Below are 18,778 nucleotides of genomic sequence, written 5' to 3' on the forward strand. Positions count from 1 at the left end.
TGTGACTATGTCTAAATTATGCCCGTGGGTCTGTGTGAACAGTGCTCTGGTCCACTGCAATCTTGTAATGGCGCTCAGCGTCATGCACAATGGGAGGGGCCGAGGTGATGAGCCCCGACAGTCCAGCTCCTGTGGAGAGCTGTCTCAACACCAGCAGTGCTTGCACACTGGTACTGGGAGCAGAACTGGTACCTCGAATGACGACACTGATGGTGAGGTCACACTCATTCACACTGAAGATACCATGGCAACAGGCAAGAAGTACTTGTTTTATTGCTCTGGTTTCTTACTATAGAGTCAATGTTTTCAACAGTAATAATAATATGTCCAAAATTCAACATTATTAAACATTCAAATAGTAAAATACAATTGGAAAGAAGCCCTCAACTGTTGGCTCTTCTAAGCTCGCTCTGGCAAAGCCACTTGGAAATGAGTCAACTGGGATTGATCATCTTGGTTTATGGAGAGAATGGCTCCCCTCTGACCCAAAACGAGGAGTCTCAAAAGCCCCCCAACCGTATGGCCTCCCTTGGAAATGGCGGGAACATTCCTACTGACTCCAAGTCTGGTGAGTGCTCCTTTCTCACTCCCCACCCCACAAGAGCCAGGAGACCACTGTGGGTCTGAGGGAATTACGATTAGAACTCCAAGGCCAGAGCTGATTCTGTTGTTGAGGCGACCTATGCTGGTAGGTCTCCCTTCAACCTTTGTAAAAAACCACAGAACTCTAAGCACACAGGGGCGACACCTTGCATAGGACCAGTGAAAGGAGGGAGACTGAGCAGCATTTTGCTTGGAGGCACAGGGTCTGTTGCCCCACGGGAGGAGTGCCACTGTGCTTCAGTTCCTTTGGCAACACATGCCCTTGTCAGCTCTACACATCAGACTGGAAGTCAAGCCCGATCTCTTTTTCCAAGGTTCTAGATCTTGGATACTCCTGGAAGTCTTGACGTGCCCAGTTCCTTCTATGGAAATCAGATTTCCAAGGGGCACTGGAGACTCAGAGGAAGACGTGGCAGCAATACATCATACAACAGGCAAAAATAAATATGAGACTCAAGTGGAGATAAGAAACGATCACAAAGAAATAAATACCTCGGGCCCCACAACTGCAGGACACGCTAGTAATGGCTGACTGAGTCGAAAACCTGGTGATTTTTCTTATGAAACATTTATCTGCCATGACTTTGATCAACTATACTTCAAGAATGAGCAAAAGTGGATGGAAACATAATATTGTTTAAAAAGATAAAAACTTCCTTCAGTACCAGTGAGTCACATTTTGGTCAACAATGAGCAAGATGTCTAAACAGATCTTTCAGTTCTTCCCCACGGCTATCTTAGGCTTCCGTAGTAAGAAGAACCAAGGGGCCAGCTGCACCTCCTCGTGCTATGTGGAGGGTGTGGCCAACATGAACTCTCACACTTTGGCCTGAGGAGTCACCTCAAGCCCTTCCTGCTTCTGAAGTCCCAGTGTCCTGAATGTTCTTTGCCAACATGGTGCCACCAGAAAAGGACATGATGAAGCACAAAGGGGCATTATTTGTGCCCATGCCATCTAAAGCTAACCAGTACAGTAATCAAGACTGGAAAAAGAACGGATGAGAACCCAAAATGACAACAGCTCTAGGCCCTTTCCCTCCTCAACTGCCAATCTGAGCTCAAAAAGAACCTTCAGGCTGGTGAGCCTGTTTCCTCCCTGAGAAGTTCTCTGCCTCCAGCTTCTGTGTCTGTCGATTAAGGCCTGGACAGTGAGTGGCGTGCAGTCTCTCCTGCGGGCTGTCAGTCAGCTGTAGGCTCAGGCTGGGCACAGTGTGGCTCTGGGGCACCGGGCTGGGTGTGGGCAGGGTGTCTCCTCAGCTCCTCCACCAGCTGCAGCAGGGCGCAACGCTCCAGCTCCAGGGCCTGCGCGGCCTGCTTCAGCTTGCTCTCGCTGGTCAGGAGCTTCTCCACTGTGGCTTCAAGGCTTCGGATCCTACCATTTGCCACCTGCAGAATGAAAGGAGGGAAGAGGATGTACTACTGGGCAGGAGAGATGGCTTAGTGGTACTTGCCTATGAAGCCCGAGGACCCAAGTTCAATTCCCTAGTACCAGTGTAAGCCAGATGCACACAGTGGTACATGTGTCTGGAATTCGTTTGCAGTGGCTGGAGGTCCTGGTGCACCCATTCTCTTGGCCTCTTTCTCTCAAATAAATATTTTTAAAAACATGTACCACCTCTGATTACACAGGGAGACTCTTGTCATCCAGCCTTAGGGGGGATTTGGCAGAGACAAACCTATGGCTGATGACCACTTCTGGCCTCAGCTTCCTGTGCAGGCAGGTGGTGGGGCCCTCACAAACACCCCGAGATCCTCTAGTGCTTCCCTCCCTGCTGTGGGCTCTCTAAATGCCAGGTGTTGAGGGGGAAGCTGACCACTGGCTCGCCACCATGGGGCGGACCATGCTGACACAGCCAAGAGTCCTTTGGGACAAAGGGTGGTCTCAAGGACACACGGGCCACTGTCATGCCAGACATTGGAAGAAGGAGCTTTCTTACTTGCACCTCAAGTGGACCATGTCAACTAACCACAGATATCTCCATGAAGAAAACAATCTGAGACCGGCAAGTCCAAAGTGGTTTCTATGTGAAGGTCCAAGCAGTACTCGCTACACTGATGTAAGTATTTTCACAGAGTAAGAAGAGATCACGACGCAGGGAAACTGGGCATCTCCCCCGGGGCATGGTGTGTCCAGAATGGCAGCATCCTAAGAGGTTTCCCTCCACTGTCATTTGCCGGCCACCAGCACCCTTGGAGAGCAGGTCCTCGCTCCCCAGGAGGGGAGGACGCACCCTCTCAGTGACCGAGCATCTAGCACACACCAGGTAAAAGCAGAGCTCGACACTTTTCTAGCTATTGGCTCCTCCCTGTAGCCCAGGGGGGCAGGCATCCCAGGCACCGAGGTTTGGTGACACTGTGGGTTCTCTGAGCACTGCAGAAGCTCTAACGTTTTACTGAGGCCTCCACGGCCTTTCGGCCCGCTCTCTGGCTCCTGGTGGCTCCTGAAGCACTCGGTCAGTAGGGGGCGCTGCCAGTGGCTCCACCGCAGCAACCAGTCCAGCCAGTCCCTCTGCAGGAGACCATTTATTTTAGCTGGGGACAAAAGGCACTTTTTTTTTCAAATCATTTTAAAACCAGGAAATGGTTTTTGAACAAGACAACCTTTGTGCCAGACAGAAAACCAATGACTCAAGTCTACCTCCGGCTATGCTGCTCGAGTATTTAAAAGGGGAAGATGATTGGCAGTGGCAGTTCATCGGCTTCAGAGGTGGAGGTGGGTTGTTTGGTGCACGTCCCTAACAGCACCAAAATGTGACCCACTGTCAAGGCCTGGGCCAAGTCCTGTGTCCGTGTTCTGTGGTGGACCACACAGCTCAACACAGCTCAGGCGGCAGTGACCTCGTCTGTATGGTCGGTCATTCAGCACCCAGCTCAGGAATCAGCTCATGTGTATGGCCATGCTGCACTTTACTGACTATCTCCCCACCCCCAGGATTTAGATTTCAGAGCAAATTTTCGCAACTCTCTCACCTTAGAACATGTGCAGCTTTCTACTTTCCCTAAGACCCACATGAGTATGAGAACCGTGTGCATGTGTGTGTGCGTTACTGCTGAATGCTTCGACAAACTACAACGCGTATGTGCACACGAGCTCACTCAGAAGTGATCTCTTCGTGATCGTCTATGTCAGGCCTCCACTGCCAATGTGGAGCCACTGAAAATGATCGCTTGCATTGGCCCCGTGGGCCAGAGCTGGCTTGCTTTATGCTCTTATAACTTCCCTTCACATGAAAACTGAGACTTCCACAGAGGATGCATACAGGCATATTTTCATTACTTTTTTTAAAAAATAGTTTATTTGCTTGAGAGAGAATAAGAAAGAGGCAGACAGAAAGAGATTGGGCACACTAGGGCCTCTAGCCACTGCAAACCAACTCCAGATATATATATCATCTTGTGCAACTGGCTTTACTTGGGCCCTGGGGAATAGAACTCGGGTCCTTAGGCTTTGCTAGCAAGTGCCTTAACTGCTGAGCCATGTCAACTCAGATCAGGATGGAGAACTTATTCTATAGCGAGCCTAAGGAGTTCACACATGACTGGTTCCAGAAACCTCTCCAATTTCTAAGCAGTGAAGCCTTCTCCCACTTAGGACATTAACAAAGTAGAATGAAAGGTCACTCGGTGCCACCTCACCAGGCAGGAGCTGACTCTGCACTGAGGCCTTTGTTCCGTCCTGACTCACAGATGAGGGCCCAGGACACTGCCTGGGGGACAGTGGGGGTAGGCTTCCCCAGTGTGGTAGGGCCTGAGTCTCTCAGCTGTGCCTCAATGCTTGCTTCATGCATCCCTTCAGCCTTCTGCTGGGGCCTCATCTGCCCTGATCCGTGCTGAGATGGAAGTTTCTAGTGAAGCAAATTGTGTCCCCCAGTAATCAAATCTCACTTACACCAAAGACTTTCAAATGGCTATATGTTCTAGTTTCTTCTGTGAGGTAGATTTCCATGGCACTTCGTGCCTTCATTGTCCCTCCCTGACCCAGCTTGTCTTGCCCATGGCAGGGAAAGCCCTCGATGGGGCCATTGTTATTCAAAGCACAAGTGCCAGCATTCAGCTCAAGGCACCAGAGCATCCGGAAGCAAGTTGCAAGTTGCTCTCTGGGCCTGTCTTGTGAAAGGCTAAGTGCAAAAAGAGCCTGTCAGAGCTCCAACTCCGTGACCTTAGCACGGACGACCTGTCTGCTCTGCAATAAAGAGGACCGATTCTCTCAGTACCTTTGATCACAACTACAAACAGACAGGGGCGGGAAAGGTCCTCTGGTCATGGGAAAGCCCAGCCTGCGCGGCCTGGTGAGCTCACGAGCGACGACTCTGGCCCCGGGAGCCGCGGGGACATGCTCTACCTGCAGCTGCTCCAGGAGGTCGAGGTTCTGCTTGCGTAAGCTGCTGTTGGCTTTCTCTAGCTTATCCATTCGCTGGTTGTCACTGAGAGGAGAGGACTCAATCAGCTCTTCTTGAAGCACATGGTACTCAACCTCATACGCCTGTAGCTGCTTAACGAGGTCCATCTCAAACACCTGGGGATGCAGAAAAGCCGTCAGGCTCCGAGCTGCCACAGGCATTTACATGTGCATCCATGGTCACGCCAGTGAGCACCCCATCACCCTCCTGGCTTAGCTTGGTAATATACAGGATAAATAAAGGAAAACATCCCAGCACTGAGGTCATGATTTTGTGTGGGGAAAAAAGGATCTAATGAGAATCTAGAAATAATTCCAAGGGAACAGGTTCTTGATAGTCATCTTCCAAAAGGCAAAAAAATAAAAATAAAAAAAAGATAAAAACTTACATAAAGTTTATGTTTAGTTTTTTACTTGTTTTCTCTGAAAATTCTATTAGGTCAGATACATAAGTCATGGGTTAAAAGGAGAGAAAACCAGAGAATCAGCCCATTTGCATAGTCACCAAGTCAAAGTTTCATTATCATTCAGCTGGGTTTTCAGAGTTGCAAAAACAGTGAAGTGATGGAACTGCTTACTAAAAAGTCCTTTGTACACAGACAGGCAGAAGTGCGCTAGCCCTAAATGTCACCACAGAGGAGTGAGTACAATGCCTGAGCCGTCTCCTTCCCGTAACAGCAAGAGCGACGGCAAAACCATACGCGTGCAACAATCTCCAAGTGCACGAGTGACTCAGGTGAGGGGTGTGTGCTTTCTCTTGGTAAGGAAGCTGGAGGAGAGGCAGGCGGTCAGCGGTCAGAGGAGACACAGTGCTGCCCAACACGCCCACCTCCCCTCCCGAGACTGTCTGGAACAAGCCCGCTAGAGGCGAGCACACTCAGAGATGTGGTCAGGTTTCATGAGAGCAGACGCTGCCTCTCCACCGCACTTCCTCATGAAGGAAAGCCTGGCACAGTTCAAAGCCAGCGGAGAATAAGCTTCCCCTGGACACCCTATGAGCGGTCCAAGCCTTTTCAGACACCATGCTACTCTTACCGTACAAAACGATCTTATGTTCCCTTCCTTAAGATGGAATGTGTAGTTTCCTAGCTTTTAATATTATTTTATTTATTTATTTGAGAGCGTCAGACACAGAGAGAAAGACAGGTAGAGGGAGAGAGAGAGAATGGGCGCGCCAGGGCTTCCAGCCTCTGCAAACGAACTCCAGACACGTGCGCCCCCTTGTGCATCTGGCTAACGTGGGACCTGGGGAACCGAGCCTTGAACAGGGGTCCTTAGGCTTCACAGGCAAACGCTTAACCGCTAAGCCATCTCTCCAGCCCAGTTTCCTAGCTTTAATCTAGTGATTTAAACTAAGTTCAAGTCATTCTATGACTGTACATTAAAACACCTGATATGGGCTGGGGAAACGGCTTAGCAGGTAAGGTGTTTGCCTGCTAAGCCTAAGGACCATGGTTCAATTCCCCGGACCCACATAAGTCAGATGCATAAGGGGACACATGTACTGAGTTCATCTGCAGTGGCCGGAGGCCCTGGCATGCCCATTCTCTCTTTCTCTCTGTCCCCACTCTCTCTCTAAAATAAATTAAAAAAAAATACTTAGCTGGGCATGGTAGCACACGCCTTTAATCTCAGCACTCGGAGGCAGAGGTAAGAGAGTTCAAGGGCACCCTGAGACTACATAGTTGATTCCAGGTCAGCCTGGACCAGAGTGAGACCCTACCTCAGAAAAAAAAATTAAAAAAATACATGATATTGGGGTAAAGTCAAATATCTGATTTTTCTTTTGTCCCTCAGAGTGACCAATCATATGGTCAGTAGGGCTGCCATTCTATTTCACAGTGCAGGTAACTGACTCAGGCTTTGGAATTCAGGTTGACCCTGAGCCTCCTGGCTCAGTTCCTGGCCTCCTCCAGGGTGGTAATAACTAGCTCCTGGCACTGGAAATGAAAGGAGGGAACTCACAGAACTGCTCAGCACATGCCTGGAGCTCGGTTATGAGTCCGGGGATCTGGTTCCAAGGACCTGTCACAAACCCTCCAACTTCAACCTCGTACCTCAGCAAAACAACGATGGAGGCCACATCACAGGTCTTCTGACTAGTGAGAGCAAAGCCAAACCCAAAACATGAAAAACAACACTGGTGTGGTACACATGTGCATGCCATGAAACCTAACACTGCCATGGCACACGCATGTAACATGAAACCAACACAGTACAACTGTAAGTGCCACACACAACCCCATCACTGCTTTCCATCAAATACTTGCTTTTGTTAGAGAGAATGAATGCACCAGGGCCTCCAGCCACTGCAAATGAACTTCAGACGCATGTGCCACCAGCTTACGTGGGTCCTGGAGAGTTGAGCCTAGGTCCTTTGGCTTTGCAGGCAAGTGCCTTAGCCACTGTTTCCTAATGTGGGACACCAAGGCACAAAGCCTCTGGCCTTTGAGGTAGGTTGATGATGTGTTAAGGTTAAGGATGCTCAGCTGTGATCACATGCGACACCTGCCCGGGGACCGTGAATCCTAGGCCCTGAGTGTCTAGGCTTAGCTGATTCATTATCTCCTGCTGCCCAAAACTACTTACAGCCCTTGGCTCTGAAGCTGTGCCTTGGGCCTGGTCCCAAACACCCATCTTTGGCTGGTGCGGGAAGAACCTTGGTCTCTGAGTGGTACGGTCAACTTGTGGGTGAGGGCTTGGGCAAGGAACAGAAGAACAGGAGGGGTGGACCCTGTCCTAGAGTACTTTGAGGGCACAAGTGACAATGCTTAGCTGAAGACGACAGAGCAGAAAGGCTCAAGATTAAAGTCTCACCTACTATTTTTATTACTGAAGCAATGAAGCTATAGCATGCAAGCCATGGAGGAAATAAAAACCACCAAGACAACCTCTGTCATCTCACACTTCCTTTCATGTTTACTATTGCAAGCACACTTCCCCAGCTGTAAGCACAACATATATTTCCTGTCCCACCATTTCCACTTAGCATTATACATAAGGCTTGACCATGCTGCTGCGTTCCTCAGAACCACAGACGTGACGAGCTCCATGGTACTCAACAGCCCAACCCACCACAGACAGACCAGCCCACTCCCCACGCACAGGACATTTTGACACTCAATGTGTGCTATCATAAACGACAACTTGTTCCACAGCAAATTCCTCACACTGAAATATTCCCTCCTGGAGGAGGGAAGGAAGAGCCAGGAGGTCAACAAGTCTATGAGAGCTGAAACGGAAAGGTCACAGGACACTCCCCAAGGTCATAGGAGCAGTAAGCAACTGTTGGGGAGCAGACTCTGGTCAGGGGTGGATAGTGATTTTCTAAACTTAAAAGGGGGCTGGAGAGATGGCTTAGTGGTTAGGCGCTTGCCTGTGAAGCCTAAGGATCCCGGTTTGAGGCTCAATTCCCCAGGTCCCGTGTTAGCCAGATGGACAAAGGGGGCGCACGTGTCTGGAGTTCGTTTGCAGTGGCTGGAGGCCCTGGCACGCCCACTCTCTCTCTCTGTCTGTTGCTCTCAAATAAATAAATAAAAATAAATGAAAAAAAATTTTAAAAAGTCTTGAACTTAAAAGGTCCTAAGACCCCTCCCTCCCTAAGGCTATAAAAAGCGCATGGAGGGAGACTCTGAGAGACACACGCAGCTTCCGAGAGGCGTCGCCTGGGTTGAAATGGGCTTTTTAATGACACGGCTGCCTTTTGAGTCATATGCTGCTCCTATGAGCCACCGCTCAGCCTGCTCTGGAAGTAACTCCAACAGACTCACGGGTCCACTGAGACTGGTTTTGGCACGATCATGCTCTGATCTGTTGTGAATAGACAGGTGTCCGTGTCTCCCCAGGGAAAAAAATTACACACAACACACAATCCGCAGAGAATCTCTGTATGCATATGGCTTTTCCTGTAGTTTGGACTAATGCCTAAGGATGTATTCCAAAACTTGAGAATACTGAATCAAAAAGGCTATGACTATTTCACTGACTTAGGATACATGGTGCCAAGTTGATGCCCAAGTGGGAGCAGTCAAGGTAGAATGCCACCAGCACACAGTGCCATGCCAGCTCTAGTCTTCCCTCGGTGTGGTGGGCTGGCATTAAAGACAGGTTGTTAATCTAGGAGGTGAGGCATTCTACGTCATGCGTACATTTAAAGTAAACATGAAGGTAAATCTTCAGCCAGATGCATGTCTGCTAGATGGCTCTCCTCTTCAGTGAACTATGTCCTTGGCTCATTTCTCTGCACAGTCTGTGGACAGGGTACAATGAAGCCACTAACAGATGGCTTGCAGAGCTAGCCCCGTTCTTAACTGTCTAACTTCTCACCCTTGCCCCAGTCTGGTCTCGTTGGCAGCCAGGGCGAGAGCAGTGGGAACAGTCTGCTCGGGTATCAGCAACAAGGGGCACAATCTGCAGTGAATTTCAAAACGACAACAGGGCTCATGAAATGCTGGCCTGCTTTCCGATACGGAGCAGTTCTAAACAATGTCAGCAGGAGAATACATCTCCCTGCTGCACTCCACCCTCTTGGCATGGCGTGGCAACTGACTGTGCTTTTATACAGCTACTTTTCTTTCTTTTCTATTTTCCCTTTGGTTTTTCAAGGTAGGGTCTCGTTCTAGCCCAGGCTGACGTGAAATTCACTCTGTAGTCTCAGGCAGGCTTCGAAATGACAGTGACCCTCTGCCTCCCAGAGTGCTGGGATTAAAGGAGTGCACCACCACGCCTTGCTACAACTACTTATTTTCTTCCTTTTTTCATATTGCATTGTATTTATTTACTAGAGAGAGAGAAAGGCGGGGGGGGGGTAGGGAGAGAAAGGACACACCTGGGCCACTAGCCATTGCAAACAAACTCCAGACACATGCGCCACCTTGTGCATCTGGCTTACATGGATACTGGGAAACTGAACCTGGGCCCTTACGCTTCCTAGGCAAGTGCCTTAAACGCTAAGCCATCTCTCTAGCCCCACAACCACTTATTTCCCAAGAGCTAAAGTCTCCCTGCAGGCTCAGAAGAGGCTGTCTCACCACGACAGCATCCTCTGAACACAGTAGCTTGGTGAAGATTCAGGTTTCCATCCACCAAGCTCAAGTGCAACACTAAATCGCTCTTCTAATGCTGTCCACTGCTGAGCTCGCACATGGTTTTGTGTATGTGAACCCCGGGGGATCTTGTGAATGTGTGGATGTTGAATCGACACGTCTGGGTATGGGGCCCCCATTCTGCCTTTCTCATAAGCGCCTTCGTGATCTGATGATGCTGGTCTGGGCCCTGAGCCGGCCTGACAGAGGCTGCGACCTCTGCCTCCCAAAGCTGCCCTCTGGCCCTTCCTGCAGTTTATTGAGCGGAGGCTCTAGAGTCCACAGCACCGTGACAAGGCTGCGACGCTGCCCCCGCCGCAGTGCTCATCATCCCAGTCGCTTTTCTCTGGCCAGAGAAGTTTGTGGTTGACACGTGCTCCTGCTGAGCACAAGGTCACGCTGAGGAAAGCCACAGAGGCTCACAGACCCCGCACTGTCTGCTCTAGACCGCCAACCTTGGAACTGACTGAGTCCGAGGCTGCTCTCGGCACGATCATGGCGACCCGGGGCTCTGGAGCCCTGTCCCCAGCTGCTTTCTCCCATCCGGAAGCCAGGCGGTAGCCCAGCTGCTCAAGCTGAGGCGATTCGCAGAGAAGGTAGTTAATGAAATGGGACCATGCTCCCGCCACAGCCCGTCTACACAGAGGGCCACACGCTCTGCATGGGCAACACTAGATCTACCAGTTCCATGCTGGGGACCTCCATGGTCACAGCCTAGGAGCCTCGCTGCACTCAGACACGCACTCTGTGTAGGACTCAAGAGTCAAGCGTCCAAGTGCAGCAGGGGGAGTGCTCGGAAGTTCAGCGCTGAGACACGGGGCAAGGAGGGCCGGCAGCCGCCTCACTCTTCACGAGCTTTCTTTCAGAACTAATGCTGCAACGAAACCCAGGCTCTGAACGCTGATTTCACACAGCCTACCCCCTTGTGACTTCACTACCAAAGCCAGAACTGCTGTCTTTCTCACTCTAGGCTCTCTGACATGTGCTGTGATCTTCTAGCTCAGGGCTCAGTAAACTAGCTTGTGGACGACCTATGTATCCTATTGTCTGCTTTTATAAATAAAGTTTTATTGTCACATGGCCGCTTTGTGCAGCCTCAAAAGCAAAGCTGGTTAGCTGTAGCACAGGCCTTGGGAGCTGCAAGTCCTGAAGCACCTCTTATCTGTCTTCTACACAAAATGCTGGCCACCATGACTTAGCTCATTCTTCTAGGCCCAGCTGGACTCTACCTCAACTCTAACTGCAGCACTCAGGCATCTGGTGGCCTTACTCCCACAGGCCCTGCCAGTATACACACAGAGTCCTGAGTCTACTTAGTCTCCTCATTATAAAGGTGGAGATTAGAAATGCTTAGGGGTCAGTGGAATACTGAATGCCAAGTTTAAGAACAGATGCTTGAACCAAGTCCACACGGTCCTTCCAACAGAGGACGTGGTGCATACTAGAGTACACGGCAGCCTCAGTGAATGCTACTCTTCACAGAAAAGGAGAGATATTCTTTATTTACTTATTGAGAGACAGGCAGAGAAAGGGGGAGAGAGAGAGAAAGAATGGGCACACCAGGGCCTCCAGTCACTGCAAACAAACTCCAGACGCATGCACCACCTTGTGCATCTATCTGGCTTTACATGGGTCCCAGGGAAACTGAACCTGGGTTCTTAGGCTTCGCAGGCAAGTGCCTTAATGGCTGAACTCTCTCTCCAGCCCTTTTGTTTTGTGTGTTTGCTGAAGCTGTATGTCCAGGAGATAAACCAAGTGTCTGCCAAGATGGCATGCCTTGGAGTCTGGGGCAAGGTGGGAAGTCACCATTCATGGGATAGAAGCTAAGTAACTGGGACACTCTGGGTTGATCCCAGAGACTATGAGACAATTATTTGCAATGAAACTGTAAGATGGGAATAAAGAAATAAAAGGACATCAGAAATTAGGGATTCAAAAGTTTATCTAGCATCAAAACACAGGTAAAGTAGAGAAAAATGCCATAAGCAAATAATCTCTTGAGATATTTGGTATTTAAAGCTGCTAAAAGCATTCTGAGATTTGCAAACACCACCTCTGTCTTTTTCAGCAGAATGAGTGTGGGCCACCTGGCTCCCCACTTTCCATCTTTGAGAATGTGGTCATGACTGCATAAGGTCATGCGTAGATGGATTCCCAAGGAGGTGACCAGCCAAAGCTGTCCACACGGGTAGGGTGGTGCCAGGCAAGATGGAGAGCTCATCAGTTAATGAAAGGTAAGTGAGGATGACGAGAACGCCTCCTCCCGGCACGCGCATGGGCAGAGACGCAAGGCAACTGCCCACAGGAAGCCCTCGCCGTTCTCCTGGCCAGGTTGCATCTCCATCTGAGCTTCATGCCTAGGGTGGAACAGCTACAAGAGCCGCACACCTTACCTAGAGGTGATCCACTGGAACTAATGCACTGCCCCGGAAGAACACGAACCCTACTGGGTTTTAGCCGCTTTCTCGAAGCCTTCCTATGTTGAACATATTCTAGGCAGAGGACAACGCTGATTGTTCACTCTGCAGTGACCCAATGGTGAAGCCCTTCCCAGGGGGTTCTCAGTGTGATGGTTCCTCTGGACTGAAAGATGCCAGGAAACTGGTAAAGCACACCTCTTGGTGTGTCTGCGAGACTCTTTCCAGAGATGACTGGTGTGTGTCACAGCAACAATGGGAGGAAGGCCTGCCCTGAAGGTGATCAGCATCATCCAATAGGCCGAGGGCCCAGGCAGTACACAAGCTGGAAGAGGAGGAAGCTGGCGGGCAAACATAGCTACTGCCACTGCCACGCTCTGCAGACATGGCTCCAGCTCCTCTGGCCTCTCAGCCAGTGGCTCCCTGAGGCTTCCAGGTCTTCAGCCTTGGACTGGGGGTTCATCATTGGCACCCCCTTGTCCTGAGACTTCCAGCGTGGACTGAGCAGCTATCAAATTTGCTGGCTTATTAGTATGCAGGTGGCAGGTGGAATATCCAGTCTCAAAATTGTGTAAGCCAATCTGATTACCCTCTTCAAAAAAAAAAATAAAATTATTTGCAAGCAGAGAGACATAGAAGAGAAAAACAGAATAGGTGTGCCAGGGCCTCTAGCAAGCATCTGGCCTCATGTGGGTACTGGGAAATTGAACCTGGGTTGTTAGGTTTTGCAGGCAAGTGCTTTAACCACTGAGCCATCTCTCTAGCCCTGATAGCCCTCTTTTTATAATTATGTGTATTTTATGAGTCCTATTCCTATAGGGAACCTAACACACTCAGCCACCAAATCTTTGGACACTTCTGCTTGTGACCCCCCCCCCCCCACACACACTGTTAGGCAGCTCAATCCTCCATTGGCACCAATTATTACAAGATCCGCCTGCTAAAGAACCAAGGTTGCCTCACCTAACCCATTCACAATCTGGTCCAGCTTTCATGCCCAGCTAAATCTACCTTCATTGAAACTTCCAACATTTTAGAGTATGGTTTGAATGCTTGCAGAAACTATGTGTTAAATCAGATGTGAAAGTGATTTCTGAGAAATCCCCTTCCCTCCAAAATAATAAAAAAACACCAAAGGAGAGATTTGTGGAATATATGTTCCTTATTATAACTGTTAACTGTTACAAAGAGTCATTTCAGAACATCTAAATTAGTATCGCTGACCAGAAAGATTAACACACTCATTTAACAAAGTCCTTCAGTTCACAAATGCACTGACTAGTGCTTAAGCGTCTTAAATGTAAGACACTATTGTTAACTTGGTTTTGCTGGTGTCTTTTTACCACTGACATACAACACACACACCCAGTCACACTTTCAATTGTTCAATGCTTATTTGTGACGTGCCTCCCCCAGTGCCCTTCCACACACTGTTCAGAGCAATAAGTATTGGAACCAGCTCCCACCCAAGACCTCCCCAGGCCTTTGCAGATGTGAGGACGTGGGGGAGACCGTACCTGACTGATGGTCTTCTCCATCTGCACCAAGCCCAGGTTGGGTAGTGTGTTCTTTATAAAGTCCACTATGGTTTCGAGGTTTTCATGCTGGAGAATCAACGGCTTGTGGCTTCCCAGCAGACTTAAAGCCACTTTAAATATGACCTCTGATCCCTGAAGAAAGATCATATCTGGGGGAACACAGAAACGCAGGGTTGCACCAAGCAAGTTTCTGGTGGAATGCCATTCTGTTTTGTTTTTCCTCATATCTTAGTGTAGAAGGGTGGGGAACAAGCCCAAAATGCAAATTGTTTCCTTTTAAAAGATTCTCTTTCAGATAGGGTTGCCAGGACAATACTGCACATAATTAAAAGAAAAATATATTGCTTAGTCTCTGTCATAGCTTCAGATAAAGCCTTTTAAGCCCATCCTTAAAATCAATTAAATTTAAGAGAGCCAGCCACTGCGGAATGTGGTGTGGAGGTTCTTAAAAACCTAAATACAGATGGGTTATGAGACCATTCGTGGAGCACAGACCCTAAGGACTCTACCTCCACTACAGAGACGCCTGCTCAGCTATGTGCACAATAGCTGGGAAATGGACATCAGCTGACGGAGTACAGAGATGTGCAACAGCCATGTATGGTGGCGCACCCCTTTAATTCCTGCACTCAGGTGGCGGAAGTAGGAGGATCGCCGTGTGTTCAAGGCCACCCTGAGACTACATACTGAATTCCAGGTCAGCGATCTAGAGTGAGACCCTACCTCAAAAAGCTCCCCCCCCCCAAAAAGATGTGGAACATATATACAGTGGAGTTCCATTTAGATATAGAGAAAAATGACATTATGAAATTCTCAGGAAAATGGGTGGGTCTGGAAAAAATTATTCAAAGATTAACTTGGGCTCAGCAAAACAAATGCCTCATCCTCTCTTTCATATGTGTATCTTAACAATGGAATGGTTATATTTGTTGGTAAGTTACAGACGTGTCAGTAGAGGAGGCCAGGAAGCCGGCAGGAGGCTTGGAGGCAGGAGTGGGGAGGGACCGTAGAAAGGCAAGGAGAGGGACACAGTACTGCGGTGCGGTGCTAGTTTGAATGGGAGAACGTAAACGGGTGCCCCATAGACTCAGGTGTGTTATTAAAACTGAGTTTCTAACTTCAACCTCCAGGAGGCGGATTCCTGTTGGGCATGGGGAGGTGGTTACTGGGCGGATTGGATTCCCACCCAAAGGTGTGGAGAGCAGTTTGGACTCTGGGGTGCTTGCTTGTTGCTTTTGGTGTTTGCTGGCAGTTTGGTGGTTTCTCTCTCTTGGCTTGGATCTATGAAAGGGAGCCAGATTCTTCCACCATTGATCCAGGGACTTCCCCTGGATCTGTAAGCCTGAAAGAAATCCTTTCCTCCTTAAACTGTGTCTGACTGGATATCCAACCTGCCAACTATGGCAGCTGACTATGACAGGTGGAAAAGTAAGGAGTGGTACACAAAAGTAAAGATGAAAGTCCTACAAAAGCCTACCTCTTTGTTAGCTAATTAAAATACAGAGCTTGAGAGAGAAACAGAGACAGAGAAAGAGAGAGAGACCCTGAATTGTGGAGGAAGCTTTCCCTGAGCCACAGGTTGTTGCAGGGCTGGAGAAGGGTCACCTCCCCAAATGAGGTGTTAGTCAAGGAGACCCGAGGGCCCCAAAACAATGCAGGCCACTGCCCAAATGCTTGGTTATTCACTACAGCCAGATGGTAAGAGCCTATTGTTGAAGACACAGTATGCTGCAGTTGCAGGATACTGGGAAATCAAACTGGAATTGTGACAGAACCCCTCTCCCTGCCCACTAAATGTCACATTGCTGGAAAGTGCCTATGTGAGCTGCTGTGGTGGGGGAAGTCATCAACCGTTTTAGCAAGCAGGGGACCCTGCAAGCTACACAATCAATGAGCCAGGCTCAAAGGTTTAATAGTGGCACCTAAGTTATGAAGGCAATCAACTGCTCTCTGATGGGGTATGAGACAGGCTTAGTGGGAGGGAATTCATGCTTTGTACTGAGGAGTCAAAAGCCCATGGCTTGGAAGGTTACAGACTCTCGAGGGAAGCTTCCACTGTTCTTTGGCTATCAATGCTATGCACATTAAAACACCTTGTAGGGCTGGGGAGATGGCTCCATGGTTAAAGGCACTTGCTTGCAAAGCCTGTTGGCTGAGGATTTGATTCCCCAGTGCCTATGTAATGCAAGAAACAAAGTGGCACATATGTCTGGCATTCATTTGCAGGCAAGAGATCTTGGCATGCACACATGCACACAAACACACACAGGTGTAAATAAATAACAAAGCCTTCTAAAGGTTTATGTCTATACTCTTTCCAAATTAAGCCAGGTGTGGTGATGCTCACCTTTAATCCCAGCAGTAGGGAGGCAGACTGCTGTGAGTTTGAGGCCAGCCTGGGACTACAGAGTATGTTCTAGGTCAGCCTGGGCTAGGGTGAGACCCTACCTCGAAAGAAAGAAAGAGGGAGGGAGAAGGGGGGAATAAATTAAGGGCAACAGTCAATATTTCTTCTCTCTCTTGTTTTTGGTAAAGATGACACTGCAATGTCAAATCAAGGAAATGAAGGCACAAGAGCAGGTAAGCAGAAGAATCGCCATGATGACAGAAAAGTAAGGGCGGGGAGGGGCTGAGGGGATGGCTTAGTGATTAAGGCATTTGCCTGTGAGGCCTAAGGACCCAGGTTTGATTCCCCTGTACCCACATGAGCCAGATGCCCAAAGGTGGTATATGCATCATTTGCAGTGGCTGGAGGCCCTGGTGTTATCTCTATCTGCCTCTTCCTCCCTCTTTCCCTGTCTATCCGAAATAAATAACTTCTTTTTTAAAGGAAGGAAAAGTAAGGGTAATCTGCTGCCTACTGGCCGAGTGAGCTCTTGAGATGCTCAGGGAACCTTTTCAAGTGCCTGAGGTTTGAGTCCTGAAGGCTGGGCTGGACTACACAAAACCCCATCAGTGATGGTGTACTAGAAAGTCTGTCTTGAGATCCCACTCCCTGCCTGAAATCCCAGGAGAGCTTGTCAGCCAGAGAGGAGCCCACAGTGGAGCACAGCACAGCTGCAGGACCCAGAAGGTGCGCAGACACTACTCTGGGCGGACTGCATAAACTCCCCAAGACTCGCCACTGGCATAGATCCTGCCTCTAGCTTTTCTTTATTAGAGGTTTTGTTTGTTTGTTTGTTTGCTTGCTTGCTTGTTTTTGAGGTAGGGTCTTGCTCTAGCCCAGGCTGACCTGGAATTCACTACATAGTCTCAGGGTGGCCTCGAAATCATGGCGATCCTCCTACCTCTCAAGTGCTGGGATTAAAGATGTGTACCACCACGCCCGGCTGGCTTTTCTTTTTTACAGTCTGAGTTATTCTGCAGCAGAAAGGCTGTCAGCTCCAACAAGGGAGCTGCTTGCGTTCCCCGTGGTGTATGCTTACACAGCCAAGATCTCTTTCCTGGAACCCAGAACTTTTGGCAGGCAGCATCTCCAGGAATGACTGTGACTTGCCATTAGTTCCTCAATTCTAGTCCCCTATGTGACCCTTATGAAAAACAGAACTAAAGAATTAGAAAAAAAAGTAACAACTTTCTTTTCATTTCCAGGATGTAGACATTAGGAGGCCGAGAAGCTACTGGCAAGAAAGACTGAAGCCCGAGAGAGAGAGAAAGAGAGAAGGGGGGGGAGGGGAATTGTTTGAATGAATGTGGAAGTATGGAACATGTTCACAGCATTTCACTGGGCTGCTAATACCCAGAAGTCTGGTCCCATTCATGACAGCTCAAGGCAGTGTTGAGTATGTGTGAATGCCAAGGTTCTCATACAAATCAAGAAAAGAGGAAGGCTGGGCGTGGTGGCACACACCTTTAACCCCAGCACTCAGAAGGCAGAAGTAGGAGGATCGCTGGGAGTTCGAGGCCACCCTGAGAATACAGAGTGAATTCCAGGTCAGCATGGGCTACAGTGAGACCCTACCTTGAAAAACAGAAACACAAAAAGAAAGAAAAGAGGATGGTACTATGTGTGAAGCTCTAGATTTAACCTTCAGCACTAAACAAGAAAAAATATAAAAGAGGAAAGGAAGGAAAAGGGGGAAGGGAATGGCTTGATGTGTGAACAACCAATGCTGACTGTGTGGCAAAGAAGTGCAAGTGGGGCTGGAGAGATGGCTTAATGGTTAAGGTGCTTGTCTGCAAAGTCCAAGGGCCCAGGTTCCATTCCCCAGTACCCACGTAAACAGATGCACAGGTGGCACATGTGTATGGGGTGTCCAGTGGGGCTAGAGGCCCTGGCGTGTCCATTTTCGCTCTGTCTCTCTCTGCCTCTTTCTGTCTCAAATAAGAAAATCATTAAAACATTTTTTAGAAGCGGCCATGACACTGGAAATGTGGAGTCAGCACAGGAAGTGTCACTTGACACCATGACACAGTAGAGAAAATGAAGAGCCCAGGGCGGAGTATGAAGAAGAGGAGGAGGAGGAAGAAGAGACAAAGGGGACCCGGGAGGGGCAATGGTTCAGCAGCTACAGGCTGAGCATGGCACAGCTTATTAGTCACCAGATGGTAAGGCTGGCGCTCCCTGGCCAAGTCTTCTAAAGGTCTGCTCTAAGGTGGACCTGGTGGTAGAGGAACCAAGTGAACTCGCAAGATGAAGACACCTAAGGGAGCCCAGGATTACCAAAAACTTAGCATGGCACAAAAGTCCCCAAACCAACTCCAACTAACCCTAGATGACTAACCAATTCCCTGTTC

At 49.1% G+C, this 18,778-nt stretch overlaps 1 protein-coding gene across 5 annotated transcripts in view; it reads right to left on the reverse strand.

Moving 5' to 3' along the window:
* Nucleotides 1-249: 249 nt before the first annotated feature.
* Nucleotides 250-18,778, reverse strand: part of Tbc1d1 (TBC1 domain family member 1) — a 214,367-nt gene continuing 195,838 nt past the window's right edge. For all 5 annotated transcript variants that reach the window (XM_045130255.1, XM_045130256.1, XM_045130257.1 and 2 more), the window contains 3 exons: nucleotides 14,021-14,190; nucleotides 4,946-5,119; nucleotides 250-1,989 (listed from right to left, as the gene is read on the reverse strand). In XM_045130255.1, the coding sequence (XP_044986190.1) occupies nucleotides 1,783-1,989; nucleotides 4,946-5,119; nucleotides 14,021-14,190 (551 nt within the window). In that variant the 3' untranslated portion in view covers nucleotides 250-1,782. The remainder of the gene's footprint in view (nucleotides 1,990-4,945; nucleotides 5,120-14,020; nucleotides 14,191-18,778) is intronic.

The sequence above is a fragment of the Jaculus jaculus genome, chromosome 11 (genome assembly GCF_020740685.1).
Source record: "Jaculus jaculus isolate mJacJac1 chromosome 11, mJacJac1.mat.Y.cur, whole genome shotgun sequence".
In the NCBI taxonomy this organism is placed as follows: Eukaryota; Metazoa; Chordata; class Mammalia; order Rodentia; family Dipodidae; genus Jaculus; species Jaculus jaculus.